Here is a 19,221-nt window from a genome sequence, read left to right on the forward strand (position 1 = left end):
CATGTCTTTTCTTTTTCATGATTCTCTTGGCTACTCTTGGCCTGTCTATATACTTTTTAGAGTTAACTTGTCAATTTCTATAATTTCAGCAAGAACTTTGGGATTGGGATTGCACTGAATCTATATGTTACGTTTGGGAGAACTGTCAGCTTTACAATAGCATGTAAAGCTACTATGAACATGGCATATCCCTTACTAAAAGCCTTTTAGTGGCTTCCTAGCCTGCTTAAAGTCCAAATTTTGCAAAGTCCTCATTGGCTTGTCCTCTGCCTGCCCCTCAGACTTCATCTCCTGTCTCTCTGGGCTCCATTTACACCACTCCAGCCCTTCTTTCTGCCCCTCCATCAGCCCAGGCTGGCTCTTACCTGAGCACCTCTGTTCTAGCTCTTTCCTCTAACCATAGGGCCCTTCTCCTGCTCTCCCCAACGTTGGATTCCCTGTTATTCGGGGACAAGGTAACGTAGTGGATGAGAACGGGTATGTGGGGCCCATGGGCCTGGGTTTGAAACGTGCCTCTGCATTACTAGCTGTGTCCCCAGCATGCTCCTGTAATTGTCATTCCTTGGGCTTCTTCAGCAATTGTTAAGAAGATGAGATGAATGGGTGGATGTAATGGAGCAGTGCTCAGCAAACAGGAAGAACTTAATACTGTTAATCATCTTCTCACTCTCCAGCAGCCTCCTGGTCATACAGAAGCAGCCTAGGGATTCCCTATGCTCGAATCCTACTCTTATTCTCTACACGGCAATAATGCACCCTTTCTTTCTCTTTATCACATTCTCTGTGAGGGTTCTAATGCATCCAGCAGCTCCCCCTTCAAGCACAGCCCATCTAACACACATTTCAGATACTCTTGAGGCTGTTGACTGGGATATCAGGTTGCTCTAATCCTAAAGATAAAAAAGGTCTGGAGAGAAGAAAATAGGTATACGTTGGTGAGAACTGGCAAAAATCCCTCAATATGCCATCAGTATAACCCACTTCATCGTCAAGTACCATATTACATTTCTTTACTTTTTAAGGTAATTACTTGATCCTTTCCACCACCACCTCACCGCTCTCTTAGTCAGAAATTCAGTATTATCCTTCTTGAAGTATTTCCAATCCTTGAGGTGTATAAAACCCTGGGTGTGGCAGGAACGGGGGTGGGGGTGCTTCAGGGCCAGTTTCAGATAACCTCCTTTCTCAATTTCACCAGAAAGCGTTACTCCTTTGCTGTACTGGCTTCTGGATGTCACAGGACATTGCTTTCAGTGACTGGTCTGCACACTGGAAAGACATGAAGATTGTGTCTGTCAAGATCACAATCTTGCCCTGGCCATGGGTGGTTGGGTTATGACATGGGAGATGCATGTTTGGCACCATGTTTATGGTTCTTTTCTAAGTACAGTACCCTGAAGTTTTGGCTAGATGTCTGTCTCCACCTACAGACTATGAGTTATTCAATTCATTTCCACCCCCTTTCTCCACAGCACCTAGCACAGGGGCACCTAGCACCTATCATGTGGCAAAATTCTGATAAACATTAAGGAAGAGTTGACATTAAAATGTATAAATAAAAGTAATTTAATGTCTAACAATAATGGATTCATAAGACAAATTCTGATAAATGCAAACAGATGATCGCAATGTACTCGCTAAAAATCAGGCTAGCATTGATTAAGCATGTGAGATGTTCACAGCATAACATCAAGCAAAAAGTGCAGTTACAGCGCAGCTGTGAAAGGGATCATCACTTGGGTATTGGCATGGTGTAGGGGGTTGTTTTATCCTAGAGTGAACAGAGGGTAGGGAGAAAAGGAGTGCAGTCTGCCCCCATCCCCAGCCATAGGTCAGAAATGAAGTTCCTTCTGAACAACAAGCTATTATCCAGCAATTGTCCAATGGTGAACCATATGGGTATACCAAATTTGTTAATTAGATAGTTTTAAGGTTTTGCTTTTATTTTTGTTTCTTGGTTATAGACATTGCCATGGTGGACATTTTCCTGCTTATTGTTTTTAACATCTGCTTAATTAATTGTTTTGGGATAAATTGCCAGGGTAATGATGGCTGAACCAAAGAATTCAATTTTTTGTGGCTCTAGCTTGGCAATGCTGAGAAATTCAAGCTATGTTTTTAGTTTAGAAACAAAGTGTATTGATGAAGCACTTGTTTGCTGGGGAAATCATTATGTTGAGTAGATAAAGGCTCACCCAGCAAACTGGAAAAGCTGTTGGCTTCAGTATTTACCTATGATTTTCTCTCCAACCTTCAGGGATGGAGTCTCTGGTTTGATGATCTGTCCTTTGGCGCCCCCTTCTGGAAGACTCAGTCATCAGCCTGTGCGGGCCCTCCCAAGGGAGCTGTGTGGGGTGAAATGGGGCCAAGTAGAAGAGGCCGGCTGGGAGAAGTCTTGTGTTGGGGTGAGTTGGCAGGGGGGACCCCACCCATCACTCACACAAGGGCCCAGGTAGCATCTGTAGGGATGTCAAGCCTGAAGGTCTGGCCCCCTCAGAGTAGGGTGACTTCCACATTGCAGTTGGTGATTTACTAATGAACAAATCTGGTTCTGCCGCTTCTCTTTCACCTCCCATCCATCACCCAACTGATTTAAAAAATCCTCTATTAGCTTCCTCTCTTGTTTGTGTATCACAGTCTTGCCCTGGCCATGGGTGGTAGGGGTTGTGAGGTAGGGGGTGCATGTTTGGCACCAAGTCTGTGGTGCTTTTCTAAGTACAGTACCTCGGAGTTTTGGTTAGATGTCTGCCTCCATGACAGACTATGAACTGGGTAGGATAAAGTTCCAGATGTAGCTTGGCACAGGGTCTTCTGGTCCTGTCTCTCGGTCTTGTCTCCCTCCTGCATCTCCAGCCTTGTTTCTTCTAACTTCTTATGGTGCACCCTGTGGACTCCATCCCCTGAGCAGGTCGTACTCTTTTTAATTTAATTTAATTTAATTTAATTTTTTATTATACTTTAAGTTCTAGGGTACATGTGCACGATGTGCAGGTTTGTTACATATGTATACATGTGCCATGTTGGTGTGCTGCACCCATTAACTCGTCATTTATCTTAGGTATATCTCCTAATGCTACTCCTCCCCCCTCTCCCCACCCCATGACAGCCCCTGGTGTGTGATGTTCCCCTTCCTGTGTCCAAGTGATCTCATTGTTCAATTCTCACCTATGAGTATTTTGCATCCACATGCGGTGTTTGGTTTTTTGTCCTTGCGATAGTTTGCTGAGAATGATGGTTTCCAGCTGCATCCATGTCCCTACAAAGGACATGAACTCATCCTTTTTTATGGCTGCATAGTATTCCATGGTGTATATGTGTCACATTTTCTTAATCCAGTCTATCATTGATGGACATTTGGGTTGGTTCCAAGTCTTTGCTATTGTGAATAGTGCTGCAATAAACATATGTGTGCATGTGTCTTTATAGCAGCATGATTTATAATCCTTTGGGTATATACCCAGTAATGGGATGGCTGGGTCAAATGGTATTTCTAGTTCTAGATCCTTGAGGAATTGCCACGCTGTCTCTTTTGCACTTCCAGGCCTTTGCCTGTGCCGTGTCCTCTGTCTGGAGCGCCTGGTCCTCCTTTCCTCCATGCAACTCAAAATGTCTCTTCCAGTCGCAGCTGAAATATGACCTCCCTAAGGAAGTCCCCCTCAACTCCCCAGGCGGAAGGTGTTCCTTTCTGGGTGCCTGGAGCACCTGTCTGTGTCACTCAGTTGGCTTCCACGTGCCTAGTGACAGTGTGTGACTGTCCCCTCACATGTCCCCACCCTGTGAGCTGGCCCTGTGTCTGATGCATATTGCCTAGCAGAAGGCCTGGCACACTGTAGGTACTCAAGAATGTTTTTTGAATGAATGAAGGAATGAATGTGCTTCATGACGGTGGAGTTTGGGGGTTCGCTAATTGAGGGAGGACATCCCAGGGAGATGTAGTTAAGTGTGTGTCTGACCCCACCCAAACCCTGGAGCTGGGAGGACAAGCTCTGAGGCAGGGAGATAGATAATGGGACCTTTTGTGATTCTTAGATGCTTCAGATCCTGCTCCGAGGGATGTGGGCTCCTGAAACTGGTTGAGTTAATCTTAGAAGTTGAGTGTTGTGATGTCACCTGAGGAATGCAATTAAGGCTCAGTCCTGCTGCTGAAGGACCTGTGAAGCATCACAACACTGGCTGCCATAATTGGAGGTGCTGAGGATGGGTGGGATGTGGGGCTTGGTGGTGGGTTCCCAGCTCACACAGCTGCCTCCTGCCTGAGCGCTGGGGAATCTCTGGGATCAATACAGGCTGGATCTGTGGATTTGGATCCTCACCTCAACCGTGACAGGTCAGTGCCTCTTCCAAGAGAATTGTGGGGTGAAGGTCTGTGTTGAGTCTGTGCAGGTTCTAAAAAGCAGAGGTGGGTACAGATTACTTGTTTTAGAGAACACATACAGTGTGGATGGACATCCTAACAGTACAATCATGGCCCAAGAGGGGTGTAGGACCCGAACTGAAAGCATGCCTTTGGGCTTGTTCCCAAAGACATGGGTTTGAGCAAAGCTCCAGGTAGATCGGTTGTGTGATCTTGGGGAAATTGCTTATCCTTTCTGGGTTTCATTTTCCACTTAGGAAAATGGGAGTAATGATGCCTGCTTCCTATGGCCCACGTGAGGGTTACGTGGGATATGGGATACTTTGTATAAAGTGTTCACCTGATGCCAGGCCGGCTCCACGAGCGGTGGAAGCAGCAGTTGTCCTGATTCCTATCTGCAGAGTCCAGGGAGCACTGCTGAACTGACAGGGAGATCTTGTCGCCCGAAAACTGGGGTCTCATCTCCACCGGAAGTGGGGAGTGGAAGGTCACAGGCATCAGAACACCAGAGAGGAGCTGCACAGAGGCTCCCGGGGGGCCGTGGGATGTAAGGGCTGAAGGGATGGTGCTGATGGCACGGGGACTCCCTTTGGAGAGGGTGGCACAGTGTGGTGGCAGCAGGAAGAGAGGTGGGATCCACTTGCTGCCTGTACATTCAACTGGGAAAGAAAACAATCGCTCCAGAGCAGGGCCCAGTTTTCTGCGTAGTGTGGTTATTCTAACATTCTGTTTGTTGCACAAGACAGTTTATGGTAGTGCGGATTCTGCCTTTTCAAGGATTTAAAAATATTTCTATTGGAAAGCAACACAAACACTGACTTGCTTCAGAGTCTTTAGTTTCTCCCCATTCTTGACTTGAGGCATCTGCTAAATTGGGGTAGGTTGGAGGGAGGAGGGTACAGCTCCTGTGTCTGGGAATCCTTCAGTCCCAGCAAACAGAGCCCTGTCTTGAGAATTTTCAGGGAAGCTTCTTGCAGGGCAGCGACTTTGAGTCACGTTTGCATGGGGTCAGATGAGTGCAGAGGTCCTGGTGGCCTGAGACTGGGTGCTGGAATGTGGGCAGGTACAAGAGGGAGAAGGCTCTTGGAGGAAGCACCATCTGCTGTGGACTGGCTGGGACAAGGTGCTACTCTCTCCTCCCAGATTCTCCACCCACTGTCCCCGGCTGCTGCACCCCTGCGCCTCCACGTCTGCCCCCTGCCCGGGGCCAGGGCCCAGCAGTCATGACAGACACCCCAGTGGAGGAATCCCTCTTCCAAATCATCCACTGCTTCCACCAGTATGCAGCCCGGCAAGGCGATGTGGAGACCCTGTCCCTGCAGGAGTTGCAGGCCCTGCTCGTGGACAACGTGCCCCGCTTCATGGACAGCTTGGTGCGCAGGGTCTGGGATTAGGGTGGGGTTTGAAGTGGGGCCCGGGGAGTGGTACAGGGTGGATTCTGGGGTGGCAAGTGAGTGTTGAAAGCAAATGCTGAGGTTATTACAGAGGGCGCTGTCTCTCATGAGAATCTTTTTCTTTTTTTTTTCTGGAGATGGGGCCTGACTCTGTGGCCCAGGCTGGAGTGCAGTGGCGCAATCTCTGCTCACTGGAACCTCCGCTTCCCAGGTTCAAGTGATTCTCGTGCCTCAGCCTCCTGAGTAGCTGGGATTATAGGCGGCCACTATCACGCCTGGCTAATTTTTGTATTTTTAGTAGAGATGAGGTTTCACCATGTTGGCAAGGCTGGTCTTGAACTCCTGGCCTCAAGCAATCCCCCCGCCTTAGCCTCCCAAAGTGCCGGGATTACAGGTGTGAGCAACCGTGCCTGGCCCTGAGAATCTTTAATTCATGGGACGGCGGGATCTGTGGCCACAGTGGGGTGGCCCCGGCACCGCTGTGTTTCTTGTCCTTCCCTCTCCCAGAACTCCCTGCCTGGCCTCCCTCCAGCCCAAACTTAGCTGATTTCCTGGAACTCAGTCCTAACCCCAAACCTGTTTATGCCTCTGCCCATCTACTTCCTGAGTACAGTCCCTACACCTCCCCTCTGCCCACAGGCCCATCGAGGCAGTGCCTCTGCCCCGCACCCCATGCCACCTTCCAAGCCCTTTGAGTTCAGCCCCTTTTCCTGGGCTGTACAAGCCTGGCCCTCCTGCTCCCATGCATGGGGGAGGGATAGCAGGGGCTGCAGTGGCCCCCCTAACCAGAGTAGGAGTAGGGTAGGGTGGGGTTAGGAAACATTACTTCCCCTTCCACCTCCTGTCCCCAGAATCTCTCAGACCTGGACAGGCCCAGCTCCCAAATCCAGGCTTAGACAGCCCTCAGGCCCTGCCCATCTTCTTTGGCATCAGACCCAGACCCGTGATTACTGGGCTCCTTGGGACCTGCAAGGCCTGCAAGGGTGTCTGTGGGGTCCTCCTGTCTATCCATGCCCCGGGGTGTCTGGACTGTCATCTCCAGAGGACTTCTGGTCCATCTTGACTCAAGGCCACTCCATCCAGGAAAAGGCTCTTCTTTGGTCACTTCCCGTCTCCCCAGCCTTGCGTCTGCTTACTGGAGTGTTACTCTGAGGGTTGTAGAGCGGGTCGGAGCGAGGGGGAAGTGATTGTGGGTGGTCCTGTTTCCAGGAAACCTTGTCCTTTCTAGGGCAAACTGTACCAGGACAGCCCGGACCCTGCACTCATGGGGCTCAAAGCCCCACTGGGGTACGGGGCCCTTGGGGACAGACCCTGAACACAGAGGGCAGCCCTGGGGAAGGTGGGCTGAGGTGAGGGAAGCTGGGAGAGCCTGTCCCAGGCAGGAAGCCTCCAGCTCCTCTCTGGGTGACCAGCTTTGTGGAACAGTTAAGATCACAGGAACGGGTGGTGGGAGTGGGCCCTGAGGAGACAGAGGCTGCAAACCTGCCCACAGCTGTTTCCCCCAAATGGTTTCTAGGGCTTCACACTGGCTCCTCATGCCCACCAGCCAAATCTTGCTGAAAGCTGCCTCATCTGCCCTGCCCAGTGCTCCCGATGTCCACCTTGTGTCTTCCCGCTCTGTCCCTGTGCTGTGCTCTGGCCCGTGACTTTCTTCATGCTGTTCCTTCCACCTCAAATGCCTCTTTCCTCTCCTCTACGATCCCCATTTCTCAGCCCTCAGGGCCATATCTGGGCCGCCTGCCTCAGAACAACCTGGACAGCTCCAGGGCTCCTGGCTGTGTCCTTTCCCTTGTTCTGCGCTCTACGTGGGCCCAGCGCCCAGGGGGTCAGAGGTTCACATGCTGTGCATCTGCCTGGGAATTGCTCCCGAAGCAGGCAAATGCACAGGCATGCAAACCGCTGACCCCCTGGGCACCAGCCTTGCAGCAGCGCTGGGGATGCAGACTCGAGGGCCAGGTCGACTCTGCTCTTGGGGAGCTCCCAGTGTGGAGGAGGAAGGCACTGCCCTGCCTTGAGGAAGCCCTGGCTGGGGTGTCCCTCCAGAGGAGCCTCCAGCCCAGCTGTGAAGAGAGGCATAAACAGCTGCTGCCGGTGGATGCAAAATCATCTGGGATGCCAGGGCTGCCTGGGCACTGAAGACAGTTAACCATCAGTGGTGCCCAGTTTACCTCCTTTGTCTGCACACATGCAACTAGCTCCAGGCTTGGTTATGGGGGCACCCACCATGCCCCTGTCCCTTGAGCCTGATTTTGCAGCATTCAGAGTCCTAGTCACTGACTATTGGAGTGAGGAGTCATTTCCTGTAAGCCCTTGCAGGCAAGGCCAGGCCACAGTTACCCCATCCCCTCCCAGTGGGCTGTGGGGAGCCTGGCAGGTGGGCTGCATGCCTGGGTGGGTGGTTGACACTCTGCCCGCTTCTCAGGGCCGGAAGGAGCCGCATTATATCACAGAACTGTTCCAGGCTGCAGACAAGAACAAGGACAACCAGATCTGCTTCGATGAGTTCCTCTACATCTTGGGAAAGCTGGTGAAGGACTACCACCTGCAGTACCACCGGCAGCTGTGCGCTCACCACTGTGCTCAACACAGCCTCTACTAGAGGGAGCTCAGGCAGCCTCCTGCCCACCGGAGCCTGACCCAGGAGGCGGTGTGGTCTGGCTATCAGGAACTGAATGGAGAACCCAGCTGTGTGTGTCTCTGTGTGTGTGCACATGTCTGTACATGTCTGTGGAAAGGAGAGCAGTGTGAGAGAGAATAAAGCAATTTCATACATATTTCCAAGGATTTGTCAGTATATGGTTCTGGGCTTCACCTACAATCCAGAAAAAGAAGTTTCAGTCCCAACCTGGGAAAGATCCATTTTAGATGAATGAAATAGCCCTTGCCTCCAGGAAGCTCCTGTCTGAGGGGAAGAAACAGCTTCTATCTCCAGGGAGTCCCTGTCTGAGGGGGGGAGACACAGCTTATATCTCCAGTGACTCCCTGTCTGGGGAGGGAGACACAGCTTATATCTCCAGGGAGCCCCTGTCTGGAGGGGGAGACACAGCTTATATCTCTAGGGACTCCCTGTCTGGGGAGGCAGACAAAGCTTATTCCTCTAGGGAGTTTATATCTGATGGGGGAGACACCACCTCTGATTCCAGGGGGCCCCATCTGATGGGGAGACAGTGCCCACCTGCAGTGTTCAGCCTGAGAAGGAAGAGTCTCCTTTCCTGGGGAGATAGACAGTGAGGCCTCATCCATGGTCACTCACTTACCCACCACGCAGGTGGTAGCATGGGGTGAGGGTAGGGGTGAACTAACATGCCCCTCTGGCAGCATCCCTGCTCTGAAAGAGAGCCTCAAGAATCAGCGAGCAAGGGTGGGGCTGAGCCTGGGAAGAGACCAGGATAGGGAGGCAGGTGCATTTCTAGCAGAGGGAACAACAGTAGAAAATCATAAAGTACGTCCGGGAGCAACAGAAAGTTTGCTCAGAAATTGGCGTTCACGGAGAAAAGAGTAGAAAGTCAGCTTGAATGGGTGGGTTAGGACCAGAGTCTGGAAGTCCCTGAAAACTGAGCATTGGAATTTGGACTTCATCCTTTTGGTAAGGGATCCTGAGTTGTTAAGTGTGGGAAGGGGGCGAGGGCCCTGGGACCAGCTCTGCTTTAGGAAATTAGTGGTGGGGTTTGGGATGGAGGAAGACAGAGCAGACCTGCACAGCCTAGTTGGAGGCTGTGAAGAGGAGGTAAACAGCTGCATGGGGACGGAAGGGAGGAGGCATCAGAAAAGGCAGAACGTCAAAGCCCAGACCTGGGCACAGACTGAGGGAGAGGAGGATCCAGAATGAGGTGGAGGTTTCAGGCGCTGGCGATTGGCATGGGACATCGGTGCCTGGGTGGGAGCCAGTCTGCAGGGAAAATTGTGTCCTGGGTTTGCACATGCTGAGTCAGACACTAACAGGAGCTGAGCCAACAATCCAGTCTGGCAGAACCACAGACACCTGTTAAGGGAACAGCAATGAGTAGAACCTGGGTGACAGTCAACCCAGGAAGGCTTCCTGGAGGAGAGAAGAGTTGGGTCTGTTTTTTTCTACAACATGATGATGGATGTGAGGCTTACTCCTGACCCAGGGCTATTCATGACCCACTGATCCAAGTTCTCCGGTGTCCCTGACACCACCCGCCTGAGACCTGCCCCTGCGCTTGCTCTGTTTCTTTTTCCTCTTCCTCTCTCCTGGGACCCCAGGAAACTAATGCAGAATCTCTTAGGGAGGGTCTCCTCTGCCTTCAGGAACTGCCAGAGCCCACTGTCATGGGTTGTTTTTTTCTGAGGGTTGGTCTGGGAACTGGTGTCCTGAGCTTACTGAGATAGAAATCATGGATTTTGAAAGAGTGATGGAAGGTGATACACCACCTGTGCACAGGACTGCAGGATCACTTAAGAAACTTGATCTGGTTCCTTCTCCATCTGGGCCTTTGCGCCAAACACGGTGGGTTGTCCCTGGAGCTGAGCTGCAGACCTTTTTTTCTCATCAGTCAGGCTCTGGGGCAGAATTTGCCCCCGTTGCTCCAGACCTGGCCTGCTGTCCCTCCCACACTTGCCATCAGCTTAGTTTGCCTTTCAGGACCCTCCTTGGGAGACGTCTGCACCCCATTCCCCTTTTCATTCTCTCCTGTGAAGGGGCATCTTTTGCTGCACTGTGCTTGTTTCATACTTTCCACTGAGACAGGATCTCAGCGTCCCCATAAACGCTCAGCAGGTTCTTGGGGAAGGAATGCAGAATTGGAGCCCGTGGGACTGGAATTGATGACCTAGATCTGTGCTCCTTCCCACAGGCCTCTGGCTGTTTCTAGAGGCACGAAGACCATTGCCTGAGTTACTTAGGCCACTCTTCTTCCAGGCCCAGGGGAGAAATATCTGTCTCACCTGAGAGGTGCTGGGCTCCACAGGCATTGAGTACGAAGCAGGGGCGCCCAGCCTGAGCCTTCCCTGCCCCTCTCCTGCCCCCTTCTGGGGGTTTCTTCACCAGCTCTGCCTGCTCTGTCCTCATTTCCTTGGCCTCAGGATTGGGCCTGTCAGGTCTGTTGGGACACACCCAGGGACTGAGCACTTTCCTGTAAACATGACCAGGTTCCGCTCCCTCTAGGTTGCCCCATGTCCACCAGGCTGCTTACAGCCTCTGCCTTTCCCCCCATATGCTTACCCAAGTCCTGATACCTTTTGCTGCAAGGTCAGTTGAGCCTGGCTCCTGCTGTCCCCAAAGCACTCAAGGCTGTCTGTCCAGGGGCACAATTTCTGGGGAGGGGGCGACATTTCATGACCTTGCCGGTCAGCCTGTACATGGTGTGGGGAGGAGGTCACCGCTCAGGACTCCCTCACTGGACCTGGGAAAGGACCTGGAGTAACGCCCTATGCCTCAGTTTCCCCATCTGTCAAATAGGGATAATTATACTTGTAATGTCCACATCACAAGGTTGCTGGGAATATCAAATGAGTCAGTGGATGCAAAATACTTTGAAAATATGATGTGGTGCTTTCAGGCAGGTCCTGTTAGGCCAGGTCACATAGGATAGTACGTGGTGAATAATAGGTATTAACCAAGGGTGGATCCTTGGTTGAAAACTTGTCATGTCAGAAATGGCATTGTTTTCCTATAAGAGCTTGATTCACCTTTTGTCAAGGAAGTTAGACTGCATTTGGTTGATGAATTTATACCCTGCCTTCTTCCAGAAATGATTTAAGATGGCTGAGTGTGATAAAGAGAATTTCTGCCTTGGATAAGGGAAAGGCCAAACTTAATTTTGCAGTCATTTATCCCCTCAATAAGTATTAATTGAACACTTAGTAGGTGCCAGGCCCTAGGGTTGTGAAAAGAAATGTGATTTCTTTTCTAAATGGTCTCCTGGTCCCAAAGAAAAGACAGACAATAAACAAATGAATCATAACATAGCAGGGCAAATGCTGTGATGGGTAAGGATTTGGGTAGTGTGGAGGAGAGAAGAATTAACTCTGCACTGATGGCGTGAAGGCAGGCAGATCAGGGATGGACTTGGAACAGATGATGCCTGAGCTGGATCAGGAAGGGTGAGGAGGACATTACCGGGACAAAAGACATTACAGGCGGGAATAGGAAGTGGATGCTGTCACATTACACCATGAGTCACTCAATCATTTGATACGCTGAATTACTAAGTCTTTCTGTGGGGCTCAGTTTCCTCATCTGTACAATGGGCATTATAATAGTACATATGTCATTGGATTAGTGTGAGAATTAAATGATCAATGCAAATAATGCAACTAATCTAAGTAAGCACTTAGAATAGTTCCTGGATGTGGGAAATGCCCAGTGAGTGTTAACTAGTATTTTGCCATGATTTGCTCTGATTAGTGATTGTGGCTGTTGTCATCGTGTGTGCTGGGCTCTGTGCTGGGTCCCCAGTGGCTCACATCCAGAGAGAGCTGGATTTATTTTGGAGGGTGAAAGGCTCCCTGTATGTTTATGCAATGGCTCAGGCCCTTGTGCAGTGCAGAGGGACCCCAAGAAGCCTCCATCTCCCAGGGCATGGTGCATCCCCAGCTTCACAGAACAGGAGAGCTGTGGAGGAGTGTGGGCAGCAGGGTAGGAATGGATTTAGCCCTTGGCAACAACACATGTCCCCACAAAACATTTTCTTCACCCATTGATCTGTTGAGGGACACTTGGGTTGCTTTCACCTTTTGGCTCTTGCGAATAATGCTGCTACGAACACGAATGTACAAGCATCTGTTTGAATCCCTGCATTCAATTCTTTTGCATATATACCCAGGAGCAGAATTACTAGATCATGTGGTAATTCTGTGTTTATTTATTTGAGGAACAAACTTGCAGTTTTCCATAACAGCTGCACTATTTTACATTCCCACCAACAGTGCATTCGGCTTCCAATTCTCTATGCCCTCGCCAACATTTGTTATTTTCTGGGTTTTAAAAGAAGTAGTAGTCATCCTGGTGGGTGTCAGGTGGTATCTCATTGTCGTTCTGCTCCATGTTTTCCTAAAGATTAGTAATTTTCATGTGCTTATTGGCCATTTGTATATCTTAATTTCGAGTATTTTCCCCATTTTTTGATTGGCTTGTTTGTTTTTTTGTTGTTGAGTTGTAGGGATTCTTTTATATTCTGGATATTAATCCATTATCAGATATTTGTTTTACAAATATTTTCTTTGTAACAACAGAAACACACCACATTCTTCAGAGTTGGAAGCCAGTTAATCTGAGTGGCATTTTGTTAGTGGTGGGGAGAGGATTTGTTTCTCCTGAAATCCTGGGGAATTGGCCACCTCCTCTTTTCCTCTTAGGCATGAAGCATGTCTGGCTTCTCCAAAGAACCCCTCTCCTCCACTACCTCAGAGTTAGCTTCCTTTCTTCAGCCTGTGATCCTGGGGTCTCAGACACAATAATTAACTGAGAGAGGGTGAAAGTCTCCCTGCTGTGTTTATGCCAAGGCTCAGGCCCTTGTGCAGTGCTGAGGGACCCCAAGCAGCCTCCATCTCCCATGGCATGGTCCATCCCCAGCTTCACAGAACAGGAGAGCTATGGAGGAGTGTAGGCAGCAGGGTAGGAATGGATATAGCCCTTGGCAACAACACGTTTCCCCACAGAGCACCCACTCACCAAAAAGAACAACAACAATAGTTTTAGTTTTTAGTAACAAGAACAATAGTTTTCATTACTAAAAGCCATCAGCCAGGACAAGTGTTCTCAACCCTTTTGTGGTCTTTGGACCCTTGAAAACTCGGATGGAAGCCATCAAGGAATGCATTCAACTTCAATTCAATTTCAGGGATGTATAGCCTGACCAACAAAGAAGGGGATTAGCAGTCACAATAGTGGAGAGGGAATGGGAGTGGGAATCTGGTGGATCAAGCAAGTGGATGTCGGTAGCCCAGAAAAAGAGCCCCACTTCCTGCTTTTTTCTTCTGGGCACTATTGCCTAGCAAATGCCTTCCTCTTTCCGCTTCTCCTACCTCCCCACCCAAAATTTTCATTCTGCGCAGTGATTGCCACATTCACCTGGTTGAGAAACCAGAGACTGTAGCAACTCTGCCAGGGAGCAGCTGTCTCTGATGGCCTGACGCTGTGGGCAGCTGGCCAAGCCTAACCGCTATAAAAGGGAGCTGCCTCTCAGCTCTGCATGTCTGTTGTCTGCTGTCTTTCAGAAGACCTGGTAAGTGGGACTGTCTGGGTTGGCCCCACACTTTGGGCTTCCCTTGGGGAGGGTCAGGGAAGAGGAGCAGCCTTCCTGAGAGAAGAGAGATAAACCTCAGGGAGGTCTGGAGCAAAGATACTCCTGTAGGTGGGGAGTGAAGCAGGAATAAGGAAGGAGTGCATCCTCCAGCACCTTCCAGTGGGTAAGGGCACACTGTCTCCTAGGCTGGACCTTTCTTGGGCAGAGGGTGGAGTGGTAAGGAAAGTCGACAGGCCCCGTGTGTGTGCGTATGCCTCTGTGTGAATGGACCCTTCCCCTTCCCACACCTGTATCCCTATCATCCCACCCTTCCCACCAGAGCCATAGCCATCTGCTGGTTTGGTTATTTGGAGAGTGCAGGCCAGGAGAAGGCCATCGCTTGGGGCATGAACCCACTGAGTACTGCCCTGGGCAGATGCAAACTCCCTGTCATGGGATTCCCAAGAGGGTTCTGTTTTTCAGGTGGGGCAAGTCCGTGGGCATCATGTTGACCGATTTGGAGAAAGCCTTGGACTCCATCATCCAGGTCTACCACAAGTACTCCCTGATAAAGGGGAATTACCATGCTGTCTACAAGGATGACCTGAAGAAATTGCTAGAGACCGAGTGTCCTCAGTATATCAGGGTGAGGAGGGGCTGGGTGTGGTGGGGGCTCTCTACCTGGTCCTGGGGCTGCCCTGGGTCAGCGATCCTCCCTACTGCCCTTTGTAGATGGCCATGCCTCGGTTGTCTCTAAGATCTTTAAACTCTGGCTTCTTCTCCTCAATCTTGACAGAAAAAGGGTGCAGATGCCTGGTTCAAAGAGTTGGACATCAACACCGATGGCGCAATTAACTTCCAGGAATTCCTCATACTTGTGATAAAGATGGGCGTGGCAGCCCACAAAGAAAGCCACAAAGAAGGCCACAAAGAGTAGCTGAGTTACTGGGCCCAGGGGCTGGGCCCCTGGATGTGTACTTGCAGAATAATAAAGTCATCAATACCTCAGGCCTCTCTCATTTGTGCTTTTGTGGGATGAGGTTTCCCGGTGTGGAGGAAGGGTTGGAAAACCCAAAGGAAGAAAAAGTAATCTATGTTACTCCATCCCACCTCTCACAAGCCTTTCCTGCTTTACCCTTCATCTGGCCTCTACCCCACACTCCCTTCCAGCTCCACCATCTTGAGCCATTGGATTTGAGGCTTAAGGATTCCAAAAAGTCCATGACACTATAGCTGATGATTTTACTAGTAGTTCTGAAATGGATCGGGGATTTGGGAACAGGGTGGTATAAGAACAACTGATACTGTTCTTTAAGCTAAATTTTAGTTTCTAGTTAAATGTCTTAGATATGGCTCTTGGGAAATTAGGTTGATAGCTACATGGAAGTGTGTGTGTGTGTGTGTGTGTGTGTGTGTGTGTATGTGTGTGTGTCTGTGTGTGTGTGTGAAAGAGAGACAGAAAGAGAGAGCGAGAAAGGAAAGGCTGATTCTGTGTGTGGTGTGATGTAGGTGGACGATGTTTAGAGTCTTCCATTAATAGGATAATCCCCACACCTGTCCCCATACCTGTAGTTTGTCCTTGGGAATTTTGAAAATTTTTCCTCCCTCTCCACTCCCAAGCTCCCAACTCAATTAAATGATAAAGGAATAGGCAAATAGGAAAATAAATTAGTAAAACTTAAGTCAAAGAATAGTTTATTCAAATGCTGCCCTATGGGATTCTATGCTTTGGTGATCAGAGAATTATCTAAAAAACACTTCCCAAGGCCTAGTACAAGGGGAAGGCCAGAAGATGAAGAGTTGTTCTCTGAGATGTGCCTTAAAAAAAGAAGAAAATGAAGGGGAACCTTTTGACAAGAACGTCACCCCAAACTGAATTTTCATGCTGTGGTGGGGGGAATTTTCTGTTGTCCTCACTTAGGTGCTGGGGCAATGATGTTAGTGATGGGTGGAGAGGTAGGAAGCTGTCACCAGAATCACTAAACCAGGGTTCTTTTTTTTTTTTTTTTTTTTTTTGAGACGAAGTCTCGCTCTGTCGCCCGGGCTGGAGTGCAGTGGCCGGATCTCAGCTCACTGCAAGCTCCGCCTCCCGGGTTTACGCCATTCTCCTGCCTCAGCCTCCCGAGTAGCTGGGACTACAGGCGCCGCCACCTCGCCCGGCTAGTTTTTTTGTATTTTTTTTAGTAGAGACGGGGTTTCACCGTGTTAGCCAGGATGGTCTCCATCTCCTGATCTCGTGATCCGCCCGTCTCGGCCTCCCAAAGTGCTGGGATTACAGGCTTGAGCCACCGCGCCCGGCCATAAACCAGGGTTCTTAACTTGTCTGTCTGTACATCTCTGAAATTGCGTTGAAGTTGAGTGTATCATTTGAGTGCGTGCACTGAGAACATTCCTCCATGGCTTCCATCAGAGTCTCAAAAAGGCCCAACACCTCAAAAAGGTTAAGAACGCTTGTCCTGCTTACTGGCTTTTAGTAATAAAAGGCAGAGTATTTCTCTTTGTCTCTCTCTCTCTCTCTTTTTTTTTTTTTTTTTTTTTTTTTTTTTGAGACACAGGGTCTTGCTCTGTCACTTGCACTAGAGTACAATGGCATGATCATGGTTCACTGTAGCCTTGAACACCTGGGCTCAAGTAATCCTCCCAGCTCAATCTCTTTAGTAGCTGGGACTACTGGCATGAGCCACTGCCCTTGGCTAATTTTTAAATTATTTTTTTGTAGAGATAGAGACTTGCTATGTTGCCCAGGCTAGTGTCAAACTACTGGACTCAAGTGATCCTCCTACCTTGGCCTCCCAAAGTGCTGAGATTACAGGTGTGATCCACACCACACCTGGCCAAAAGGTGGAGTATTTGTATTGCTATTGTTATGTTGGGTGGGTGCGTGGATGCTTTGTGGGGACATTTGTTGTTGCCAAGCGTTAAACCAGTTCCTACCCTGCTGCCCACAGTCCTTCACAGCTCTCCTGCTCTGTGAAGCTGAGGATACACCCCGGCCTGGAAGATGGAGGCTACTTGGTGTCCCTCTGCACCACACAAGGGCCCCAGCCATTGCCTAAGCACAGGCTACAGTGGCTGAACAAAAGACCTTATTTCAATGGAAAAGATTTTCCTGTTTATTCCTCCACTTGGGAACCAGAACAATTTTGGTTGGGTCCAGAACCCAGACCATTTTCTGCCCTCCTGCCTGGCAGAATTCAGTCTAAATTCAAATGGGCTGAAGAGGGGAGAAAAAGCTACCCACACTTACGGTGGGGTATGGTGGGGCCTGTGTGTGTGTGTCAGGGTGGGAGTGCGATCTATCCCAGTGCTTTTGATTCCCCTTGGAAGTACACTGCTGGACTTGCTGTCAATTGATTCTTTGCAGGGAGAGTTAGTAAATACAGCAGGGAGACTTCCACCCTCTCTGGGATAATTATTGTGCTTGGAACCCCAGGATCACGGGCTGAAGAGAGGAAGCTAACTCTGGGGGAGTGGAGGGAAGGGGTTCTTTGGAAAAGCTAGACATGCTCCATGCCCAAGAGGAGAAGAGGAGGTGACCAATTCCCTAGGATTTCAGGAGGAGCAAACCCTTTTCCTATCACTAGCAAAATGCCACTCAGATTAACTGGTTTCCAGTGATGAAGATTACACAATTCAGGTCACTGGGCTTTTTCTTGTAGTATACCTTAATCATATAAAATGTGAATGAGCAGGGAAAGGTAACAGTTTAAGCCCTTATTCACGGATGTTTTAATTACCAGCCAATTTTATTTGTTATCAGCTAACATATTAGTGAAAATGGTTGGCAGCCAGCTGAAAGTTAAGATTGGGATCTAAGATGGGATGAGAAAATCTAGTCATCAGAATATGGAGATGGGCTTCTCCTGGGGCAAGGAGGAAGGCCTAGGCATTAAATTGCTTTCTTCTCAGTTTTGCTGAAGGATATCTATGCATCCCCCCACGCCAGTGCTTCTACTTAAGTCAGGAGTGTGGAATACACTCAGCATTGCAGAAATGGAGATTATGGAGCTCTGAGAGACACCACAGTGATCTTGCTATAATTTTCTCCAATACATAGTCTAAAGGTGAGCAGCTGACCTGAATGTGGCACAGGCTAAAAAAGGTGGGAAAGGTCTCAGGGTTCACCAAGCCACGTGTCAGGTCAACTCAACATTTAGGGGACCTCACAAGAGAAAAGATAGTAATAGGAGTACACAAAAGGAGCAAGCACCCTGATTCTGCCTCTCAGCTATCCACATTGGTGGTGGTGGGGTGTGTGTGTGTGTGTGTGTGTGTGTGTGTCAGGGTGGTGAGGGGCAACCTATCCCAGTGCCTTTGATTCACCTTGAAAGTGCACTATTGGACTTGCTGTCAGTGGATTCTTTTGGGGAGAGTTACTATTCTCAGTTGTCTGCCATCACTTGAAAGTCCAATAAGTCTTCTTTTTCTGAGCCCACCAGAAGAGGAAGGTGGCCCACAGTGCCCTTTGGAGTTTCACCATAAGTGATGGGTACTGGTTGTGAAAAATTGGGTCAACAGTTGATTCTTGAGTACACAGCTGGGCAGGAGAAGTGGCATAGCTGTCACTGGCCATCTGGAGAGGAGAAGTGAGAGAGGCAGGCCTTGGAAGCTTCCTGGAAGACGCAGGCTTGGAGATGATGATTTACAAACAAGATCGTGCCCATTACCGAAACCACTGACTGGGCAGAATCAGACAGGACTCGTGGCCCAGAGCAAGGTGATTTTGCTTCCTGTTTCCCCAGCTGCAAAAGAAGAACAAAGGAGTGGGAAGTTTAGAAATAAGTAGTTTAGCAGGAAATCGCATGTAACATTTGAGCCCACAAAGGAGAGCTTGGCTTACCAATTGAAGCAGATCCGGCCACTATGATTTCTGGTTCCTATAAGGATGACCTCTCTGAAATCTTGCTTCTCCTCCCAAGTTCTTCGCCTAAGGGTCCTGACTTCAGGTGTGTTCCTAGTGGTTGTGACAAAAGTCTTAAAAGGCATGGAGAGGATCTGGACTTGGGCAGTCCGTCTACAGTGGCTGAGTAAAAGGCCTGATTCCAAAGGAAAAGATTTTCCTATTTATCCCTCCACTTGGGAACCAGAACAATTTTGATTGGGTCCAGAATCCAGCCCATTTTCTGCCCTCCTGCCGGGGCGGGGGAGTTCAGTCTAAACTCAAATGGGCTGAAAAGGGGAGGGAAATCCTACCAATGCTTACTGGGCTCCAGCTGTGTGTCAGTGTGAAAGAAAAAAAACATCATCTCAAACCTGGAAAAAGGCAAACTGGTGATTGCTTATA

At 49.4% G+C, this 19,221-nt stretch overlaps 2 protein-coding genes across 5 annotated transcripts; both read left to right on the plus strand.

Annotated features, from left to right (window-relative positions):
• The first annotated feature begins 2,382 nt into the window (after positions 1 to 2,382).
• On the plus strand, positions 2,383 to 8,503 carry LOC104676349 (protein S100-A15A). 2 transcript variants are annotated; one of them, XM_010381138.2, is made up of 4 exons: positions 2,383 to 2,405; positions 4,756 to 4,901; positions 5,498 to 5,727; positions 8,171 to 8,503. In XM_010381138.2, the coding sequence occupies exons 3-4, from the start codon at positions 5,578 to 5,580 to the stop codon at positions 8,345 to 8,347; spliced, it is 327 nt and encodes a 108-aa protein (XP_010379440.1). In that variant the 5' UTR covers positions 2,383 to 2,405; positions 4,756 to 4,901; positions 5,498 to 5,577; the 3' UTR covers positions 8,348 to 8,503. The 2 variants fall into 2 exon arrangements, with proteins under 2 accessions (XP_010379440.1, XP_010379439.1); XM_010381137.2 differs by lacking the exons at positions 2,383 to 2,405; positions 4,756 to 4,901 and adding an exon at positions 4,192 to 4,327.
• A 5,281-nt stretch (positions 8,504 to 13,784) lies between these two features.
• S100A8 (S100 calcium binding protein A8) lies at positions 13,785 to 14,945 on the plus strand. 3 transcript variants are annotated; one of them, XM_010381139.2, is made up of 3 exons: positions 13,785 to 13,937; positions 14,421 to 14,583; positions 14,734 to 14,945. In XM_010381139.2, exons 2-3 carry the CDS (start codon positions 14,443 to 14,445, stop codon positions 14,872 to 14,874), a joined length of 282 nt encoding a protein of 93 aa, XP_010379441.1. In that variant the 5' UTR covers positions 13,785 to 13,937; positions 14,421 to 14,442; the 3' UTR covers positions 14,875 to 14,945. The 3 variants fall into 3 exon arrangements, with proteins under 3 accessions (XP_010379441.1, XP_030792552.1, XP_010379442.1); XM_030936692.1 differs by having other exon boundaries at positions 13,795 to 13,937; positions 14,404 to 14,583; XM_010381140.2 differs by lacking the exon at positions 13,785 to 13,937 and adding an exon at positions 14,007 to 14,121.
• The last annotated feature ends 4,276 nt before the right edge of the window (positions 14,946 to 19,221 follow it).

Source organism: Rhinopithecus roxellana, chromosome 8 (genome assembly GCF_007565055.1).
Source record: "Rhinopithecus roxellana isolate Shanxi Qingling chromosome 8, ASM756505v1, whole genome shotgun sequence".
In the NCBI taxonomy this organism is placed as follows: domain Eukaryota; kingdom Metazoa; phylum Chordata; class Mammalia; order Primates; family Cercopithecidae; genus Rhinopithecus; species Rhinopithecus roxellana.

Excerpts from the sequence above, each read along its gene's own strand:
- LOC104676349 (XM_010381138.2), top strand. The coding sequence starts at position 5,578 with ATGACAGACACCCCAGTGGAGGAATCCCTCTTCCAAATCATCCACTGC. Across the intron at positions 5,728-8,170 it reads CCCGCTTCATGGACAGCTTG|GGCCGGAAGGAGCCGCATTA; the intron begins GTGCGCAGGGTC and ends CCCGCTTCTCAG.
- S100A8 (XM_030936692.1), top strand. The coding sequence starts at position 13,905 with ATGTCTGTTGTCTGCTGTCTTTCAGAAGACCTG. Across the intron at positions 13,938-14,403 it reads GCTGTCTTTCAGAAGACCTG|AGGGTTCTGTTTTTCAGGTG; the intron begins GTAAGTGGGACT and ends GGGATTCCCAAG. Across the intron at positions 14,584-14,733 it reads AGTGTCCTCAGTATATCAGG|AAAAAGGGTGCAGATGCCTG; the intron begins GTGAGGAGGGGC and ends CAATCTTGACAG.